We start from the raw sequence: 22874 nt of genomic DNA, 5'->3' as shown, positions 1-22874 counted from the left end.
CAAGCTAAAGCTGGCCTTATGCCATGTGTTTAATGAATAATATAAATTAGGGACAGATATTTGGTATCTCATACGTTTGCAATCCATTTCTTGTCTTCTGGTCTTTGTTACTAATTTAATAGCTGATTGAGTAAGTAGACTTTTACCATTTTGAAAACCAAGCCCAAAATGGAATTTATTATGCTATAGTTAACATCAGGAACACCGTCATTTTAAATTTCAAATACTGATTACTTGTTTTTTAAGCACGGACATTTGAGACAGACCACTGATTTTTATTCCCCCTTCATAATGAAATATTGCTCAAAGAATCGTCACGAAAATTTCGATAAGGGTTTAGGTCTTTGATTGTCCATGCCTGTTTAACGTTGAGCACAAATAACATGTTTGTTTTAGTATCCTGTAACGCAGGAAGAGTTTGAATTGTCAATTATATATGTGTATAATTTTTTTTGAAAGCCGTAAATTGACGTAATGTCTGGATTGTTCACCGTATATTCTATTCACAGAGCCAGAAGCTCCAGAGGATTTGGTCATCTCTTCATATGACACCACAACAATCACTGTTGAATGGACCATAAAAAGTGACACAGTCTATGACCGCTTTGAAATCTTTTATACAGACGAGAGCACCTCGAGTACTCAAACAAAGCAGGTCAATGACAAAAGTATAAGGTCTGCTGAGTTGACAGGATTGGTTGCTGGCGAGTCTTATTATATCTACATGAGAAGTTACAGTGTAAATGAAGTTAGTGAACATAGTACTACTGTCACCCAGAGAACTAGTAAGTGTATGTAGATATCATAGTGAAAATGTAAAAAACAGGAGTTCAAATTTCTGCACAGTTTCTGCTCAATTTTTATTTTTATTTTTTTGAACCGTTTTTGTCGAATAGTACCAATGGAGCATTCATTTAGTTTTGTTTACATTATTATGGTTGTTTGACATAAAATGTATTGGGCTCGTGTGTTTGTGTTCCATTTGGTCAAACTCTCCTTGTGTCTCATGGCTTCTTAATTAAGCACGTGGCTGTGTTGGGTAAACGTATTGAAGTTTGTTGTAGATAAGTATTAATCTGCATATATATTTTCTTTAGTGAAAACCATCAAAGCTATATCTGGCGTTATGTTGCGTGTTTTAACGGGCAATATGCCTTTGGGACAACCAAGTGTGTCTCAAACGTTTACAATTCATTTGTTGTCTACTGTCCTTTGTGGATCGCTTAATAGAGCGTGGATTAAGTAGACTTTTACCATTTTCGAAAATCAAGTTCAAAAATGGAATTTCCCCTGCTAAAGTTAACATCAGGAAGTGGTCATTTTGAATTTCAAATGCTAGTTATTTGGGGTTTTTTTAAGTAAGAACATTTGAAGGCTCACTGCTGAATTTTATTGCTCTTTATATGAAACATGGCTAAAAGCTTCGTCAGGAAAATTTCCTAAGGGTTTAAATTTTCGATTGTCGATGACCGTATTACGTTGAACAACAATAGCATGGTTGTTTAAGTACCCTGTAACGCTGGAACAATTTGAAATTGTCAGTTATATATGTGTATACAATTCTTTGAAAGCCGTAAATTGACGTAACGTCTGGATTGTTTACCATATATTGTATTCACAGGGCCAGAAGCTCCAGAAGATGTGGTCATCTCTTCATATGACACCACAATAATCACTGTTGAGTGGACAATGGAAAGAGACACAGTCTATGATGGATTTGAGATCTTTTATACAGACAAGAGCACCTCTAGTACTCAAACAAAGCAGGTTAATGACAAAAGTAAACGTTCTACTGAGTTGACAGGATTGGTTGCTGGCGAGTCTTATGATATCTACATGAGAAGTTACAGTGTAAATGAAGTTAGTGAAAACAGTACTACTGTCACCCAGAGAACGAGTAAGTCTATGTAGACATAATGGTTAAAATTTAAGAACAAGGACTTCTATTTTCCTCACCATTTCTGCTCAATTTCAAGAGCAATTCGAATCATGTTTTCATTTTTTGGAATGAGACGTGCGGACTCTATGCCAACTTTGAGATCAGTAGTATAGGTGAGGCGTACGTCTTTTGTTTCCAACATTTCGATCACACTTAGAAGGTCTCCCTCAGGACCCAAAGTAGCGCGTATTTTCTGTCTTACCATTTATTTCATACAGGCATTTAAAGGTATCTTCATTCACGCTTTCTCCTTACTTCTGGTATAAGTGTTATAGTGCTTTTTGTTATTGTACTTTCATTTAGTACCAGCTACACCCGAACATTTCCGCGTTACGAACACAACAGTTACATCGTTACTGGTTGAATGGGATAAACCGATGGGGAACTTCGAAACGTATATTATAAACGTTGACTTTGTGAATGAAGAGCGAGACAAAACTCTGGACAACATCCATATACCATTGCCTGATAAACATGACGAAAACCCAGCCTCTAACATCACCCGCCTGGATCCATTCACCGAATACCAAGTTACTCTAACTTGCGTAAGTTCGGAACCAAGCAAAACCGAGAGTGTTCCTACGTACACGAAGGATGAAACTGATATTGCACGTATGTGATACTTCTTTTTACCTACCGCTCTGATGTTTTTCTCACAAGAAGATAAAATATGGAAAAAAACCCGAAAATTGCTATATATGGTAAAGAAATATAAGCACAAACTATATATATATTGGAGATGAGAAACATGTTTATCAGCTGTTTATGTATTGCTTGAATCGGACTTCACGTTTCCTGCTAAGATATTTATACAGCAGAGTGATAGATATCAGCCTGTTATCATTCTTTGTAGCCCCTCTGCAATCGCATGTGCGACCATCAAATGACCCAGAAGACAGGACAATGACTACTATAATAGTTGAATTCACCGAACACATTTTCAAACACAACCATGGTCCAGTACTTTATTACAGTGTAATTGTGACAGAAGATAACGGCAAAGGTAGGAAATCAAGATTTTTCATATGAGTGTGCACATGTACATAGAGTCGGATTTTGATAGATAGACATAAAGATACGTCGGATAGATAGATAGATAGATAGATAGATAGATAGATAGATAGATAGATAGATAGATAGATTGATAGATAGATAGATCATACACACATACACACACACACACATACATACAAACATACATACACACATACATACATACATACATACATACATACATACATACATACATACATACATACATACATACATACATACATACACACACATACACACACACACATACATACATACATACATACATACATACATACATACATACATACATACATACATACATACATACATACATACATACATACATACATACACACAGACACACACACACACACACACACACACACATACACACATACATACATACATACATACATACATACATACATACATACATACATACATACATACATACATACATACATACATACATACATACATACATACATACGTCCGTCAGTCAGTCCGTCTCTCCGTCCGTACGTCCGTACGTACATACATACATACATACATACATACATACATACATACATACATACATACATACATACATACATACATACATACATACATACATACATACATACATACATACATAGTATTATTTTAGTGCTTGTACTGTTCCTGTCGCTCATCCAAGTTGCAGTAAGAGGAACTCCCTGTGTCGAAGTTTTTTTCAAAATAATGCATTTTTTAACATGTAGCATCGTATTACTTCCATAATTAATTGTAGATTGTTTTTTACTTATGTACGACACCAATATAGGGAGTTATGACGATTATCAGCCGGAGAGAGGTACAGACCCCGATCCACAAATGAATACATGGGCTCAAGCGCAGAATAGGATTATGAGATATCAAATAGAAGAGAGATATACATATCCATGGCCATTTAAAGGTAATGTATGCGAAGAAATCAACCGAAACCCGGTTCTGGCAGCAAAACTGGGATGAATTGTACCATGATACTGATATTTTAAAGGAATAAAAATATATACTGGCTTTTTCTCAGTAACAACTTTCATGATTGGTTTTTGCACAAATGATATCGTCTTTCAAGCAATTGATTACAAAATCGTTGTTTCAATGATACATAAGTTAAATCAGATGTTTTAAAGTATTAGGCTTTAAATGTTATAGATATGTGACAGTATCAATACGTTGTTCGTTCTGAGTTTTCTTTTGATGTGAATTTAACTTTGCCTAGTTTAATGCTTCCTTTAGATGACAAGAACCTACGGGAACAGTCTACCTCTTCGATATTTATTACAATGGGAGAAAATGCTGAATGTGACGTTGGTGATTCTGAGAATTACTGCAACGGGCCATTGAAGACAGGAACATTATATAGGTGAGAAGGGAAATTCAGAATGCAAAGACATTCGTCTCTTTTGTATGACAATATCAAGTATAGTGGATGATCAATATCCCTCCTCAAAACTAACCTGAACAACACAAAACACAAACAAAACAAAACGACTCCAAGAGGATAGCATTCGAACAGAAAATTACCATGACCATCATAACTGTCAAACGACTATATAAATATTGAAAGGTGCAATGATAAAGTCCGCTCACTCATTTAATACATAACAATTGTTTCCATTTCTTTGAAGTTTGAGGAAGAACGCGCCTCAGGACAGATATTCCGACCCTCAAACTTTTACAATTCTCTTCTGATCTACCACTTGTGATGGTTCATTTCAAAGCTCTTGATGTAAGAAAAAATTTCACCGGCTTAGTTTTTTCGAAATTCGAAAATTTTATTTTTCTCCATAGAGTTAACACAGGGATGGCGGCCATTTTGAATTTTAAATATCGGTAATTCCTGGGTTACTTGTTTCTCTAGTTATAAAATTTACACAGTGACCCCCGATTTTCATTCTTGATTTGGAAAGAGAATGGTTGAAATATCCATTAAGGAAAGTCCAAGCAAAAGTGTAAGTCTTTCACTTTCGAGGCGCGTACTACTTTAACTGTGTCGAAATGGTGGTACCAACTGAAAGCTATCACAACTACGTACATTTTTATCAAAAAGTTGCATCTCGGTTTCAGGTATCAGTTCCGAGGGTACACAGAAGGCGGCTACTCAGACACGGAGCTTTCAGAACCAATCGTTATCGGTGAGAGAAATAGTACTAGGGTCTCTTGAATAAGCAAACAATGGAACGATAGTATCTGGCCAAGGGTACAATGTCGACTTAATCTGTCATCGTTTCTGTTTCATCCATACCTTTTTCGTCTTTAAATTCTTTAGCCCCTCCACAGTCATTTCAAGTATTATTCAATATACCGAATATGTCATGATATGAAGACCGTGCGAGAATTTTCTGGTAATGAAAGTATAAAGTAACTCGTTATAAATCTCTGCATTCAAAGATGTCACGCAGTTTAAGTACTCTTTGCTTATTTAACCTGCAATATTGTATACGGAAACAAGCGATGACTGTTGGTATAAGTGTCCCTCCTGCATAAGGTCAAGGTAATTCTTGCTGCTATAATTTGTACATTTGCATTAAAACAGGCGTGAACCATGTTGATCAATGTCAGTAGCGGTATTTTGATTTTGCGGAGTATGTCATTGTGGCCCAAAGTTCACATCAGTATATGGTTGCTATTGTAATACCAGAAGGAATTTCATTAATGTAGTACAAATTATATATTTATCGCCTTTCCTCCAAACCAGTCCCTGTGTCTGACCTAACATGGCTATGGATTCTTCTCGGCGTCCTTGGTGGACTTCTGGTCGCTATTCTCGTCATTTTTGGTGTCATCCTCTTCTTAAGAAAGTATCTTAATTGGTTCAAGAGGAAAAGGTGTGAAAATTCTTTATTTGAATTTCCACAAAATAAGTACAAGGCATTGTCATCAAGCTTTCAACATAGAAATAGCCTTGTTAGTCTAATACTTGTGTATTGTAATTGTGATGCATTCCTGTGATACTCTATAGCACGAACATTATCAAATAATGAGTGCACGGTCTTAAAGATTAAATTCAACTTTCCAGTATTTTTTGCTCTTTGTCTTAGATCACACTTGAAAACATTTAGCACATGTAAATTTAAAATTGTATTTGTTTATTTTACCTGAGAAGAGCCAGACCAATTCAACCAAGACAAACTTTTATGAAATGTCATTATTGCAGACACTGTAAGCTTATGCATCATTTTGTGTGCTATTGTCAGTATTTTTAAATGGGAAAGGTGGAAAATCATGACGTAGATTGAACCTATTATATGATAAAGGACAGTATCACTAGTTTTATGTCAATGATTATACTCTATGTCGTCTTTGCTTCTATTATCGGCAAGTACGACATTTATTCTAAACATTTAATCACCTTCAATGTTTTCAGTCAGTGATAAGAGGTTCACTTTTAAGTTTCCTAGTATTTTTTTTCATTTGCGCTTCATTTTAGGGATTCTTCGTTGGCTGGAAATGAAAACCCCATGCCAGTAATAGAGAAAGAACAAGAAGGAAGCAGAAAGAAAAAGCGTAAGCATTCAAAGTAAGGGAGGCATTATTAGCGATCACTATTACAATTTCGTGGACACCATAATTTTAAACGAAAATTGCAATGTGTCGGATGAATGATTTTGATAACTGTTCAACAAACCAATGGACCATTTTCTATCACCTAATGAAAACACTAAAATTCGAAAAAGAAGTTTCAATTTATTTACACTATTCATTCCGGACAAAACTGTATCCATATTAAAAGTGTTTGCAATGACAATACAGATGTATAACAGTCTCTTTGTAATTGCTTTCTATTTCAGCCCAGTGAAATTTTCCAAATATGAAGATTACTTCAATACTATGAGCGCCGACATGGATTTTCTCTTCTCTGAAGAGTATGGGGTCAGTATCATGAGCTAGAAGACTTTAGTTTTATATTATACAGCAATGGCAATGTGAAGTGGTCAATTCTTTCTTCTGTGGAACATAGTAAATTTTGAAAAGTACTTAAGTACGCTGATATTCAACACGCCAAAAAGACATTCTCAGATATATTTCTTTTGCTTTCATGATCCATACAGGAACTTCGTGACGTTGGTCGAGATCAGACCTGCGATGTATCTGACTTACCAAACAACAGAGGAAAAAATCGATACTCGAATATCGTACCATGTAAGTTTAGAGAATTATTTATTTAGCATACAAGAAGAAAAAACCCTTACAATGTATCGGTTAATATTTATGAAACATTCATGACCATTGTCTTATGTTATTTTTTTTATTTTATACAAGTTGTTTAATAGGGGTAGCGTGGTAAGCTTAGCTAAAGATGCTTATCTTCCGCAGGGCCCAAAAACCCCTCAAAACCAACTAACATATTGGTGGCCAATATCATATTTATCACACTGATGAAAGATAGGCTTCAGCACATGGTCAAATGCGGTCTCTCTCTCTCTCTCTCTCTCTCTCTCTCTCTCTCTCTCTCTCTCTCTCTCTCTCTCTCTCTCTCTCTCTCTCTCTCTCTCATGTATGTGTGTCGATTCAGGCAGATGTGTACATTTCACAATGTTCTAAAAATTACATGTCACCGCCCTAATGAAATACAAATACTCAAATTAATATTAACAGATGACAGGACGAGAGTTCTGCTTTCAATCCAGGGGGACGATGAAACTTCTGATTACATAAATGCAAATTGGATCCCTGTAAGTACCAAGAACCGTAACCTAAACGTGATTATTCCTATGGCAACTGTATTTCGTGGCCTTGTGAAACAATTAATTCATTTTACAGGTACCAAGTACGCATGTCTTGGATGACATGCCATGTAGGTGCAAACTTCAGAGTAAGGCAATACCCACATGGCATGTTTTTGCACCCACGTGCCATTACTCATTTGCGCGCGTACTGCATTTTCCCATGACACCTCAAATTCAGGACAATGTAATTGTTATTGTGTCAGACGTGAGCATATTACGGAAATTTGATCTGCTCGTAAAGACAGGCCATGTGTCTCATTTAATGGTAATACTTTCCTTTTTACGACAAATGTTGTTTTGTTTCTATCTTATACCTGACGTTAAATGTGTTGTCTTTCTTCCAAGGGCAATAATTCCCCCAAAGAGTTCATTGCTACCCAGGGTCCCATGCCAGAAACAAAAGATGACTTTTGGAGAATGATCTGGGAATACAATGTGAAGACCATTGTGATGGTTACACAGTGTACAGAACGTGGAAAGGTAATATTTAGGGGGGGGAGTAAATTGTGCTATACATCATCTAACAAATCAGATAACAGATCGTTGCCTTCACTTTGGAAGCAGCTTTAAGTAGATAATCTGTCAATTAAGCAGCTTTCTAGGGATAAATGCATGAATCAAAGACTTTTGTTTGAATTTTTTAGAACGCTAGTCATTGAGATAATGGTACAATGGACACCTAATTAGCAGGCTAGTGCAAACGATGTAAAGGATGACAAAATAAATATATTAAACATGTAGATCATTTTCGCTGTCATCGCAGTGAAAGTTCATCATGATAGTTCCGATCGAGTATATCATGGAATGTTAATTTAGGCAGTAAAATCATGTGTGACAAATATGTTTTAAAAACTGTTATAATAATTGGAAATGTTTGACCATAAAGTTACCGCTAATAGGGTTTACTGACGTGCCTATGATTTTGCTTTCGTTTTTCATTTATACCTAGAAGATCAGAATAGTTTTACCGAACGATCAGTAATGACCTCCGCTCGAGAAATATAGATATCTGTAAAGGATATCTCGCTTATCCATTTTAGGAGAGAAATCCTTAACAAACCAAGACAGTCTGAGAGCCGACTCGCTCGAATTTATGGATTTACCTTTTGTCGCAGTTCACAACACTTTATTTTTTCGTGTATCAAACTATTTCCTTTTCTCTGTTCTTGTCTACTCTATAGGTGAAATGTGACCATTACTGGCCTTCCGACAACAAACCTGCGCATTACGGTAGTATCAAGGTCAATGTTGTAAGCGAGGAAGTATTTTCAGAATGGACTTTGAGGGCGCTACACCTGGAAAACGTAAGCGAATATAAGCGAGAGCATAATTATTCATGTTTTATTAAAATGCAGACACTTAGACGTAATTAATGGCAATCGAGGGTATTTGGTATCGGATAAGAGAAATATCTGGCATTTGACGAGTAATAATCACAAAGCGAAGTGAGGTGGACGTTTACGGTCATGCAAAAGTTTGAAATGCTTTACGATTGTAATAATAGATATGGCTGTAATCATGTTTCCTTCTCAAAGTAGTTTGCGCCTCGAAATTGAAAATCGTTTGCTCAAATTTTCGGTAACAGAACCTCAAGCCATTCCCTTTTGAAATCAAGAATAAAATTCTGGGGTCACAGGTCAAATTTTATACCAGTAGTAGCAAAACAAATAACAAAATACATAACTTAATATTTACCGACATGTGGAATTCAAATTAGCCATCATCCGTGTGTTAATAAACAGCTACAAATGGTATACCGACAACGTAAAGTAAAGGTTTGAGAGTCTGAATATCTCTCCCCGAGGCGCACCCTACCTTAAACAAGCTCTTCTCTCTTCGTTTACTGGGAGAGCAATTTTGACAAGAGGCAGCGACCGAGACTTTATGTGTACTGAACTCTTGGAATATCGAACGTAGCCGAACTTTAGAGGCAACAACTTCAGTGAATCAAACGCTTAGACTTACAGTTTGTCAAGTACTTACTGTCTATTTCTTTGAAACGTAAAATTACATGAAAGATCTCAGTAATTGATTGGAACGGAGAAAACGACACGTCGTAAGACAAAAAGTGCCGTTGACGTGAAAATTTATTTGCGAAGGGTATGAAATTGTGCAATCTATAATGGCTAGACCTACTGAATTTCCTTCCCTTGATGATTTTATTAGCGGTATTAAAAGTAAAAGGAACATGAGGTATGTTTTTATTTTACATTATAATTAGGGTGCCATAAGTAAGCGAGTTCGCCATTTCAACTTCACGGCTTTGGAAGACCATGCTGTACCAGGGGCTACCATAACTTTTCTGCATTTCATTAGTGCTGTGCGAGAACAAATTCCTGATGATAACACGCCAGTTGTGGTTCACTGCAGGTAGGAACAGTTATTTTTAGCTCCACTGTCAGCGACGTGGAGCGTATCAAGTAGGCTGATTTTCCGCCGTACATCGTCCGTCAACAATTACCTTCTCCTCTAAAACTGCAAGTCCGATTGCTTTGAAATTTTATATGCAGTTCACTTTTGGTGACCTCACTTAAGTTTGTTCAAATCGTGGTAAAGTTTGCATATTTGTATTTAGGGGCATTTTGCTGTTTTTTGTAAAAAATCTCTGAAACCGCGAATCTAATTGCTTCGAAATTTGATATGCAGTTTATTTAGGGTGACTTTAGTGAGATATGTTCAAATCATGGTGAAATTTGCATATTTGTATTTTTAAGGCAATTTTTGTCATTTTTGGTCAAATAATCTTTAAAAATCCTCTTCTTCAAAACTACAGGTCAGATAGCTTTGATATTGTAACCTACTTCTCTAGGGATGATCTATTTCAGATTTGTTAAAATTGTGCAGAAATGTGCAAGTTTGTATTTTAAGGCCACTTTTGTCATTTTTGGTCGAAATGTTTTTCCATCAAAACTGCTTGTCTGACAGTTTTGATATTGGGTATACATGTTATAGGGATGAGCAAAATGTAATATTCAAATTATACAATTTTGTATTTTGGGGCAATTTTTGCCATTTTTGGTCAGAAAATTTGATTCTCAAAAAACTACTCGCCAGATAGCTTTAGTTGACATGTTACTAGGGATGATCTCAATGTGATATGTTCAAATAATGATAAAATCTTCAATTGTGTATTTTTGCAGCTATTTTGCCATTTTTTTGTCTGGCCACTGAAATGAGCTATCAAAGATATCCACCTTCTTCATCAACACATGTGTAAAAAATGGTTATTCTCGGCATAACACAGCTGAGCTATATCGGCCGCTAGGTCGCTTATTAGGATAACCGATAACCTTATCCTTGACCCTTTTGAAGTAATATGTCACAAGGTATTTGTCACAATGACTGTAAACTGATGCAGTTTGGAAACCTTTGGGACATACCGCATATCGTACTTTTCTCGCCTAGCCACAACAAATCGATTAACACTTAAGAAACAACACCTGATTTTCATTACGTTTTGATTTTCTCTCTGGTCAAAATTACACTCCAGTTCTGGTGTTGGTAGGACGGGTACCTTCATTGCCCTGGACAGACTGATTCAGCACATGCGTGATAATGACTATGTTGATATCTATGGTATCGCCTGTGAGATGAGAATGCATCGAATGTTTATGATTCAGACAGAGGTAAGTTGTGTTTTTATATATTGGATCATGAAATAGTTCTGCAATACCGCTACTGGCACATCTTAATGGTACGTGTCGAACGGCTCATGAATGACGCTCGTTACTGGCACACCTTATTCCTGCGTGTCGGACGGCTCATGAATACGACACTCTTAAAAAACTAATAACGGAAACTTAGACTCCGGCGGTTTTTTTTCCCAAAATTCAGCAGCGAAGCTCTTAAAGAGGCTGCACTCCATAAAGTTTCTACCCCGGATACACTTTTTGGCGCAATTTGGTCGATAGTGGTACAAACTTTAAGGGGACTTAAGTTACTTACGGCTCCATGAAGTCATAATACGCTGTTGTTTTAGTGGATTTCTTTCAAAAATAAAAAAAAAAACAATGTAATCTTTAGCCCGTCCAGGATAAAATGTGGTAATCCGCGGAATAAGCGACATATTGCTCATATAATATATTGTTTTTCAAACCAATATATTAAACAAAATATCAAAACCTTGTCGTTTGCAGTCTCAGTACGTGTTCATCCATCAATGTGTTGCTGACTTACTACGTGAAGAAGTGGGAAGAGGCGAAGACAACTTTCCCCCTCGGTAATTCCACGAGCACACCTATGGCAATGTGCCACCAACGGGGGCAGCCAGGCCGGATATTATATCGAACTACGGTATCTTAAGATTTTGTCTCTTCCTAGCTATATTCATTTGCTGCGTTCATGGTTTTCCGGGTTTGGGGTTTTTTTTTTTGGGGGGGGGGGGGGGTGGGGATGTTTAATATATAACCATTTAAGCAAAGTGTTATCCTTTGCGGAACATACTTATGCCAATTTTGTAGCTATCTACCTGCCATCAAGTTCGTTTCTTTGGGGAATGCCTTTTCCCGATAACTGCTGCAAATATACGCTATTCTTGAATATAATATGATAATTTGGAAAAATGGAGCGGCGCAGCTGAACAGATTTGTCTGACATTGCGAAGTCATTACAAAGACTTTGTATTTATATATCGCCATATTTTACTTGACTGTGTTTGTATGCATCATGAGAGATTTTAGAGTGTTCACTCCGTTGTCAAAATTATTTTAATAGAAAGGGCAAAAGCCCCTAAATTCATGCCTGTTGATGTGCGTGGAAATACTCTCTGGGATGACATAAGTATAATCATGTTTGTTTGTATGCAGGATTGGGAGATTACTAATATCATATTATTGATTGAAACTCATTGTGTACTGAGTAGGCTTATATTAAGTAATTTGTTAACTTTGTCAGACATGGTACTAGTCGATGATGGGAGAGTCGGTGATGAGGCAGACGAGAACAGAGCAACGGACAGACTGAGTGGCGAAACTCGAATAGGACTACGAGACGAAAACGCAGATAACTACTCGCTTCTGCCAAGTGACCAGCACGTCTATGAAGAAATCAATGACGACCAAAAGAGCAGTCGTATCGACGACTGAACATACATAAATTCTTTATTGATTGGAATATTGGACAAGTGATATATATATATATATATATATATATAATATATATATATATATATATATATATGTGTGTGTGTGTGTGTGTGTGTGTGTGTGTATATACCAATTATTTTAGTTTATATTGTATGAACATTTATTCAAGAGATACCGTTCAGAAAAAATGCCTGTGATAAAAATATATAACACATGTTAGTGAACAAGGGTGCAAGTGATACGTTTAGTTTTGTGGTCAATTTGCAGGATATCATTATTTTCAAGTCATTACATAAATTTGTCTGTGTAAATTCAATTACACAGTGTTACGATGATTCACTTTTTGTACGCTTACTTAAATATTTTTCTAGTCTTTCGTATACTATATTCTCTTGTAAGGAGACATCATGAGTCTCACTCTTAGGGCAATCTTAAAATCAGAAGTGTTTGGTACATCATGTAAATCATGTTTACAGTGTTTCTGTTGACGTTAAAAACAAAAGAAACGAACTATAAAATCAAGTTGGTTTATTTGTAATGCTTACAATAAATCGTGCACATTTGATGCCGATTATTACCGTGTTAACGTATTTACTTCTGACGTACACATATTGCAGTTTCCTTTCAATTTATATATTTGGTTCGCAAATTTTCAATTTCTTTGATTGTTTGTCTGTTTCACGAGCTTTTCGTTCAGTGATGTCATATTTCTCCTTTTTAGAATGTATTCATGTTTAGTTGATACCAATCAAACGAATCTGAAGTATGCCAAAACGGGCGTGCAATTGTTCAGTTTAAGTTACGCCTGAAGTTAGAAAATATGTACATCATGTGTGTTATATTTGTAACATGTAAAATTAGATTAAAACAGCAAGGTTGAAGTCGGCAGGTGCTTGTGTTCGTAATCCCTCACTGCAGTGAAATATCGCCCAGGTTATACAACGAATATAAAACTTGCCGTGCTATGATGAAAGAAAAGGTAATATCCTTTAGGTGGTATGCGCTCGAAAGTGAAAGACTTAAACTTTTGCTCAAACTTTCCTCAAGGAATATTTCGACCACTCTCCTTCAAAATCAAGAGTAAAAATTGGGGGATCACCGTGCAGATTTTGGTACTAGAGAAACAAACTACCCAAGATTTACCGATATTTGAAATTAAAGGCGGCCGCCATCCCTGTGCTTAGTCTATAGAGAAAATATAAAATTTTTGCTTTTTGAAAAACTGAGACGGTGAAAAGTTTTTTATACCAAGAGCTTAAAAATGATCCGAATTAAGTGGTAGATCAGAAAAGAATTGAAAAAATTGTGAAATTCCGAATATCTGTCCCCGAGGCGCATTCTACCTTAACTTACCCTAGTTGGATTAGCAGTTTGACACAGTAGTCATTTATAGGAAGAAGAATTTGATCAAATTGAGTTAAGTGTAATTAAAGTTTGGTTGCAAAATGTATAACACAGTTGATTCCTGTTATTCGTTTGAAAGAAAGGCGAGTGGATATTCATTTTAATGTTTTAGCTCACTTCATTTCCATTCGAAGTCAACATTATTTTCGCCTGTTCGGTGACTGTGACATGTTGACAATAACAGTGGCAAAATAAAGAATGAATCTATCTTAACAGTAAGCAATAACCTCCGCCGCAGGCAGGTATACACGAGACTTCGGTGCAATTTGCAACATGTAACTCGAAGCGATAGGTGAGTGTTATATGGCGGGAATTATACAAAATCGAGTGAATACCCAACTGTGGCGGGGGTTATTACAATTATATCAACTTGTGTGACTCTGTTGTCGTATTTGTGGATTATCGTCACTTTAAGCCGCAAATGCAGAAAACGGACACCTGAGAGATTAAACGTCGGACCTTCAGCGCCCAAGACCGAGCGTTTTTAACAGTCGGGATTACGTTGATGAAAAACACAAACAGTACGCGGACGACAAAAAGTGACGGATGCAAATATGGAAAAGTGCCAAAAGTACATTGAGACATTTCTAAAACGAGGATAAAAGTTTACACCCGTGTTTGCAAAATACTAATTATTAAATTAACCATTTATTTATATATTTTATGTATTAATTATCCCCAAAATTTCCCTGCAAGGTAAATGCCCTTCCCTTTATTGGTTTCCGCATTAACCCTCTATGCTGGTTAAATTAGGGGCCCTTTTAAGCACTCCTAAAACAGTATTTTAGCATCGGTGGAATGAGCTTTCGTCCAATCAGAATGGCGCATGGTAACATGGTATGATATAGAATAATATTGACACTATATTTTACCACTGCAAATCCGAACAACGATGCCAACTCTTGATAACGAGGTCATCTATGCAATATACGATAGATGGTGTTACCACTGTGACTAATATAGGGAAAAAAACCCAGGGCCTGAACAACTTTGAGAACAACTAACTGCGGTGCGTTTGGTTTATTTGAGAACACTATCTTTGTTTTCCATTCAGGCCCTATAACTGATTAGAAAAAGGTCCGGGATGACAATGTTTCTGTGCTAAAGCCATTGGGATACAAAAGTGAAGTGTCTTTTCATCATAATGTGACAAAACGTTACCTTCTCCCTTATCGTGAAAAAACACGAGTTTACAGAAGTGGTTATGTCTACGTTGGCTGCTCACATTATTCTGAAAGTCAGTCAATCCAATTATATCCTCCGTAATTTTGTTGAGTGAACAAAGCAGGACAGGTGTCAAACGCCTAGTGACCTTACAGGTTGCCAATTCCGATATACTGTGCAAAATGTACGTGCGTTCTCTGCAACACCAATATTGAACAGACGTTGTAATACAATGGCAATTGATACTCAACATACCTTGTCCAATCCCTTTTAATCTTTTGACCGGTTCCCCCCTAAATATATGCATTTATGATCACGTCATAATGTAATCAAATTACTGCACATTTAGGTTGCCACAGTCTCCAGTTCAAATCACCACAGTGACATCATAAAGTCTTCATGCCTGACACAAGATTTCACATTTTGTAGTCGTTATGCTTATTTTGAGTCGTCTACAAACCAAAGTCTTTACATCAAAGGTTAAATGCACTATTCAGTGAAAATATAGTTACAATAAATTTATACTTCGGTTTCATTGCAAGTATTAGTTGGCCAAAAGTCGAAGTACATGTATCGGCAAGTTGTAGATTATGTGTCATATAAATTCCACAAAAAGGGTTTTATATCAGAGAGAGAGGGGGGGGAAAGAGAGGGTAAGCAAATATAGAAGCAGACAGGCGAACAGACAGATTGAAAAGACATGAATAAAGCGAAGCAGATATGTAAGAGATTTTGGCAGAAACCGGGTAATGTACGTAGCGGTAAACATAATCCGAAAAAAGGACGCAAAGATTAGAAAAAACGTAGTCATAAACACATCTACCAGGGCAAACAAGTCAACCAACATTCCAGTGTAGTTATAGACTGACAACGAAACGGGACTGGGGTTATAACAACCTATATATTTTATTTGTTCATGATACGCCGATAGAAATGAGCCCAGTTGAGTGTATGATATATTATTAAGGATAGAAAATGCCGGTATATATATATATATATATATATATATATATATATATATATATATATATATATATATATATATATATATAGGAGGTCTGCTTATCAGCGGCTACGTTCTGTAGTTTCAACATGACTGTATTTCATATGCATTATCCATAAATACCTTGCCTAACCGCTAAATTCAATAGTGTCAATGCAACTGAGAGGCGAGTATAATTTTGACAAAATCTTGTGCGATGTAATTTTACAGCGTCTCGGGAAATAGGACATTCTGTTGCACACTGTCATGTTATATGTATATTTTTATGTCTGCTTCTGTAGTCTCAAGGTAGTATGAACCTCCAAAAGTTCTTGGAAACTCTTGCTCAATTCAAGTTAAACCATTCTCTTAACAAATCATATAATAATAATCAAGGGTCGTTAGAACAGACAGTCAGAGTGGTCGCCTGACCTGTTTTAACTATGTTGGAAAACTGATATGGGAAAATTAAGACGGTTAAAAATTTCCTTACGAATCATTATTCGTGTACAACCTAACAGTGCAGGTTTTGACAAATTAAACTAAAATTAGTTTAATGTGTTAATTTCCATCTGTTATTTCCCGCATGACCTTTTAAGTATTCTTTGTATTTGATTTTGATGCTGGTGCGTCTTTCGTCCTTTTTTGTTGATTCTTGATTCTAGTGAAGGGATCGAACCAAGTATTTTATTGTCAAAAACACTGCATCGCCCTAAGTAGACTGAAAACAGTCGAGTTCAGTCACCTTAAGTCGGTATTTCGTCCTAAAAGTGCACTACTCTCTCGGCCTGTGTCAATTGCATTCGGTTGAAAACATCCCATGCCATTTTCTGTTCTTAAAATCTCTTTTTAAAAAATCATTGCCTAAAGTGTCAAGGGTGGCAGAAACAATGTTGCACGAGAAGACGCAAATTGTAAGAATATCTGATGTAGTTTTCAACTTTGTTGAAAGTTCCCCCAGTATCTGCAAACTTGCAAGGTAAAGTGATGATATCATTCCTCCCCAAATTTACAGAACATGACAACTTTATACGAAAACCTTATTGTGATGTCATAAAGCTTGTTTGTTTTTGTCCAAGAACAAGTCAGAAAAGGGCAAATGAGCGAATCCAAAAATGTTATTAAACGATCAAACAGTATTGACGCGTAATGTTTCATACAACTGTTATCCATTACCCGTTGTTTATTGGAGAAGACACACCACTTTGCAAAAGTGGCAAATCTCAATGGGCCATGGTGATAATACTTTTCGTTTATCCTCTTAGAAGTATAGAAAAATTGTCCACTTTGTAACATAATAAATCACCCTGGGGTCCCAATAAAGTTTTGTAATTTTCCCTTTGCAAAAAACAATAGATCAACTACCATGGCAGTAGCACGTACGTAACGGCACTCAAGGTCCCCTAACACCTGTGTTGGTTTATTGTTAGGTGCCATATTTAACTCATGTTGGGTGTCAAGATATGTGTCACATTCCCACTGCTTGACAGTTATACATGCATATATGATCAACGATATAACATCTGGCCGTCAGTAGAAGTAGGAATTTCTCAGACATTTCCCACACTGGCAGAGCTTTAGTGACCTTTCCGACCAATACGTTGCTGCTGGACACCTATCAACTTTATCTTTTCACGAAGGCGGTAATCATTTACACTTTTTAATCTATGCTAATCCATACGCAACCACGGTTCAAGACTTCGGTCAATAAATAATGACTGGTTTGAAAGAGGGCTAATAACCGATCTGAATTTAGGAGGTACCCCGCCTAAGCTTTGATTATCCGCAATATCTCAGTTGCCATGCCCGTTGGACTTGAAGGCAGCTTACCCGTTTCCTATACTGCTATCATTCTTAACTTTTAGAAGTTAACGTCAACACGAACAAACATAAACGGAAATGACTTTGACGGACAATTACCATATTTACCCTAGGCCACGGATTCGGCTACTCCTGCTTCTGTTGAGCTTGACGGTAAGAGTTAGTTTGTGCTGTTTGTGTTAGTATCGATGATGTATACCTTTTACATTTTGATCGAGGCAATACTGTGTCGTTATGCAACATTAAACAGATAAGGAATCTCGCGTCAGAAGTTGCGTATATGTAGAAAGAATTGGTTAACCGAGACAACAAGGATTTGCTGAACAGTATCAAGATTTGTGATTTACCGATCTTCGTGAAGCTTTCACGGTATCTCATCTTATCTATCAATCTTGATTTTGAAAGTGAATGGTGAAAGATTCATTCAGGAAAGTTTGAGCAAAAGTTTAAGTCTTTCACTTTCGGGGCGCATACTTTCTTAACTCGAATAAGCGGTTCCAATAAACTGTAAGTAACCAAAGTAGCTGCCTTTGTTCACAGCTCCGTCATTTCTGTATTATCAAACTGAATGTTCCTTTTTCAGCACTGCAACATTTGCTATTGGACAACGTCAACTATATCAAGTACCGTAGATCCTACATATACAGCACCAAGTAAGGGCTTTATTGTACATTCCAGATGGTAGTTCATATTATAAAGTGGATTTTTGTTCAGAAAATGATCCCTAAATGAAATAGAAATTGCAAAATAATTATATTCGGACCGAGCCAATATGGATTCAAGCAGTAAATCGACAAAATGTATATGAAATAAACATGATGACCTTTGAGATCAATAAACATATATTGCTGCAGAGAGTCGATAAGAAGTGTGTTCTTGGGTTGTTTAAGGTGACCTAAATAGAAATAGGCACCTTGGATACTCAGTAGGAAAGATGACCTGAACATATTAATGGTCAGTTTACGCTCAACACTCTAGCGCCAGTGATTTAGGTAACTATAAATTGTGCAGAGGAAACAGCGAACAAGCTTTCATCTTCCGTCATGTTATATAACACATATACAAATGACGTTTTGTATAAAATAAAACAAAATACATATCATGTTACCAACGTAAAAATACTTAGGCCTATCATGCTACCAAATATCAAGAGTTCGTACTGGTTACTATGAACGATTGCTTACTTTTTACTGAAGAATATGAACTCAATGTAAGCTTAATGAGGCATTTAATATTCTGTTCCATACAACTGCCTATATATATATATTGACAATTGTTAAAAATCTCATGGTATTTATTCAGAGTCATCATATACTAGATACGTACGTGAGAGTTCATTGATGTTCTGTGGGCTACAATCTTTCTGAAATAGATTCTAAGCAACAGGTCGCAAAGCGTACGTGCAAGCAATGCATTTTCGTCGTGCGCCTATCTAGAATCAAGATTTCACATGTTTACACAAACATTTCAATATTTATCAGCAAGCTGGGATAAAAGTAAAGCTTTCAAATTTAAGGGGTATTTTTATAATTTATACTCCGGTCGTGGGTATATGATAAATTGGCTTTAAGCAATAAACCACACCGATCGAAGGTATACCACGAGATTTCGACCATTTAACAACATATATGCACGACCGATAGCGAGTGCATACATGGAGTCAAATTCGAGTGGTTTGTCCCGTTGTTGGGTGTGATTTATTGTTATTATATCACAGTATATCGGAATTCTGACGTGAAACGTTGAAAAAGGAAAGTTTGTCTAGCCAAGAGCTCGCGCTCGTTACAACGTTAACGGGCTATATCGAGAATATAGCACGGTTATTTTCACGTCTCGACCAATCAGATATCAGTTTTTGCGTTATCTATATATTGTTGTGATCATAGACCCTCAAGAAATGTATCGAGGGTCTATGGTATGATATAATACTATATATATCCTGTTCCTTGCGTCGTATCAGCATTAATGTCATTTGTGTTGCGTCAGACACTCGATTCCTTCCGTGTCTGATGCAACACAAATGGCACTCATGTTTATACAAGACAGGAACAGGAGATATTGGGTACTGTCTTCAAAATATTTTCTGGGCTTCATATTTTATACTTAACACGATACGTACATAGAAACATACCCGGGACTTCAAAATCTTGCGATGTGGTGAAAATGTAAAGATTTTAGAAACTTATTTCGAAATCTATAGGACAAACGTTCTTCACATTTCTTGGGCGTTTATATATGATAACATATGATATATGATATGAGTTACCATTTTAATCTATAGCTTACAGGTGGTTATTATGGTGATAGCACAGTGATTTCTTTAAGTCTCCTAACTTGAATTTTCAAGCTTTTGACCGACAAATAGCATTATGCCACGTCTAATAGATAATGCGTAAAGTAGACGATATTGAACCTATAGTTATATAATTTAGGTCTTTGCTGAAAGAGACTACCCAAACGTCAGGGATTTTTCCATCGTTAATTGCATGATGTTAGTGTGCAAAATTACTAGTGTTATAACGTCATACAAGTCTTAGTAAGATCACCAATCAAACGATGAATCATTGTCATTTTGAAAGTGATCAGTGGACTTCACAGTGACACAAATTAGAAACAACTTATTGCAAATAATTGATTCACTTGTATGATCATAATTGATTGACTTGTGTATAGAGACGATACTTCATTAATGCAAGACGGGGCAATATTGGTTCAAATATGGCTATTTCTGTCGAGAACATATAATGTACATAATTTAAACAATGGTATTGCTTTTATAATATTGTCTTTACTTTTAAATCTCCAGGCAATGTAATGATCATATCGTGGACAACAACAACAATAGGAGTTGGTTGGACCCATGATAAATATGATGTAGACATGTACAAGATTACCGCTACCTGTGTTTCTGCTGAATCATGTGAAAATGGAACAGAATTGTAGATTTTTCCGCATCTTTTGGAACGGTCCGTTATTTAACACCAGGGGCAGAGTATGAAATTATCGTCTGGGCTTTATATATCATCGGTTACCAAAGACCATCCCCACCGGAGAACAAAAGAACAGGTATCCAATTTTAGTCTATTCCGCTTTTATAAAAAATGACTAAAAAAACTAGTTTTTTTGAAACAATAGCTACATCTTTAATCTTTGGAGAAAAACGGTAAACGAATGACTCTTATTAGTATCAAAGAAATGCTTTAACTCATCTTTATCGTTCAATGGCGTCACTAAATTCATGCCATTATGATAGTCCCATTGTTCCTTTTGAGATGAAAGAGGGTTTGATTATTCATTCGACTTTGCGGCACCTACAAGAAGGTTTGTACATGGGTAAATCAAAGTATGTATTTCATTACTTTCCTTGACTGAAATATGGTGACCGCATAAAAGTCCCTCTGTTTGTTTGAGAGCGATCGTGATATGGTCGTGACATCAACATTTCATATACCACCTTAAGATTACCTTCGATTTATTATCCTTTTCATAGATCCAAATACTGTTGTTGCGCAGGCCGTCATTTCACCGAACAGATCCACTGATTCTATCAAGATACATGGGAGCGACCATTTGGTCTCATTTCAAGTTATAGGATTGAGTGTATTAGTTCAACAGAAGGTGATCCACACATTGCCCAAAACCTGACCTCTGACACTACAGAATACACTTGCACTGGATTGTCGGCCGGTCATCTGTATACCATGTCTGTTTACACCGTAAGTGGCACAGGAAATGACGATGACAAGCTAGAAAGTGAACCAGCATCGAAAAACAAGCGAGTTTGTAAGTTATGGCTGTGTTCGTTTCCACAGTGTTTTGGCGTCATCGCAGATTTTGGCATTTGTTTTATAATAGTGTCTTGGAATTATCTAGTATTAGGGTTACAAATTCTTTATCAGTAATTTGTTTATCATTGTTTTATTTACCGTCTATTTCGAAGTGTTGAATAATTTTACGTAACTCTAAAATACAGTTAAACTCACGTGTGTGCAATGGTGCTGGATAATTTAGCGCATTGAAAACGGAAGTATGTTTTGTCTAGCCTTTAAATGGGTTTGTCGATGTTTACTGACCTTTAGCGACACTTCGTCTTGTTTCTTGTTGTTCGTTAATACCAGTAACATAAGGATTGCAGTTCCACTATCGACGAAGAAATACATACATCGTTTTGTAGAGATTGGGTGACCTTGTTTTTCTGATTGCCAATGACACAGCGCATGCGTACACACAATATGAAAGGATAGTAAAGAAAGATAAACTGTAGTCATAAATGAGAAAATTGATGGGTAAAGCCTAACTAATCAATTTTCATGGCGATATAATTCTACATTATTTAACTTTTAGAGTCAATGATTTTTGCATCAAATAGAATTTCCCTTGCTTGGTCGTGGAAACACATTCTGATACGAACACGATTGGAACTAATTGGGATAATTGGATTGGCAGAATTTCTCAAGAATTTTAGAAATTTCTCTAATTTTACACCATATTTGCTTACCATCTTTAAAATTTTATACACAATTTACGATGCTGTTGAAATCTTATGAGTAAGAATCAGATCATGATAGTATCTAATGCAATATTGTTCAAAACATATGAACAATATTCACATTTGAATGAAAACTATGAGAGTTTGTTTGTAGTTTCTTCATTACTGAAACACTAGTAATAATGTCAGTTTGTCATTT

General features: G+C 36.2%; 2 protein-coding genes across 2 annotated transcripts in view; both read left to right on the top strand.

The window, feature by feature from the left end:
* LOC139149330 (receptor-type tyrosine-protein phosphatase beta-like) overlaps positions 1-12815 on the top strand; it is a 31860-nt gene extending 19045 nt beyond the window's left edge. Inside the window, exons 5-18 of the mRNA XM_070721048.1 lie at positions 510-785; positions 1622-1897; positions 2243-2551; positions 4238-4364; positions 6432-6521; positions 6793-6874; positions 7054-7144; positions 7601-7677; positions 8077-8211; positions 8913-9035; positions 9953-10101; positions 11222-11357; positions 11868-11950; positions 12593-12815. Of these exons, the coding sequence (XP_070577149.1) occupies positions 510-785; positions 1622-1897; positions 2243-2551; positions 4238-4364; positions 6432-6521; positions 6793-6874; positions 7054-7144; positions 7601-7677; positions 8077-8211; positions 8913-9035; positions 9953-10101; positions 11222-11357; positions 11868-11950; positions 12593-12815 (2177 nt within the window). The remainder of the gene's footprint in view (positions 1-509; positions 786-1621; positions 1898-2242; positions 2552-4237; positions 4365-6431; positions 6522-6792; positions 6875-7053; positions 7145-7600; positions 7678-8076; positions 8212-8912; positions 9036-9952; positions 10102-11221; positions 11358-11867; positions 11951-12592) is intronic.
* Positions 1-22874, top strand: part of LOC139116605 (actin-1-like) — a 244120-nt gene that overhangs the window by 129306 nt on the left and 91940 nt on the right. The gene's annotated exons all lie outside the window — the stretch shown is intronic.

This window comes from Ptychodera flava, chromosome 2 (genome assembly GCF_041260155.1).
Source record: "Ptychodera flava strain L36383 chromosome 2, AS_Pfla_20210202, whole genome shotgun sequence".
Taxonomy (NCBI): Eukaryota; Metazoa; Hemichordata; class Enteropneusta; family Ptychoderidae; genus Ptychodera; species Ptychodera flava.
Note: the sequence above shows the minus strand (reverse complement) of the source record. Positions and strands in the feature narration are given on the sequence as shown.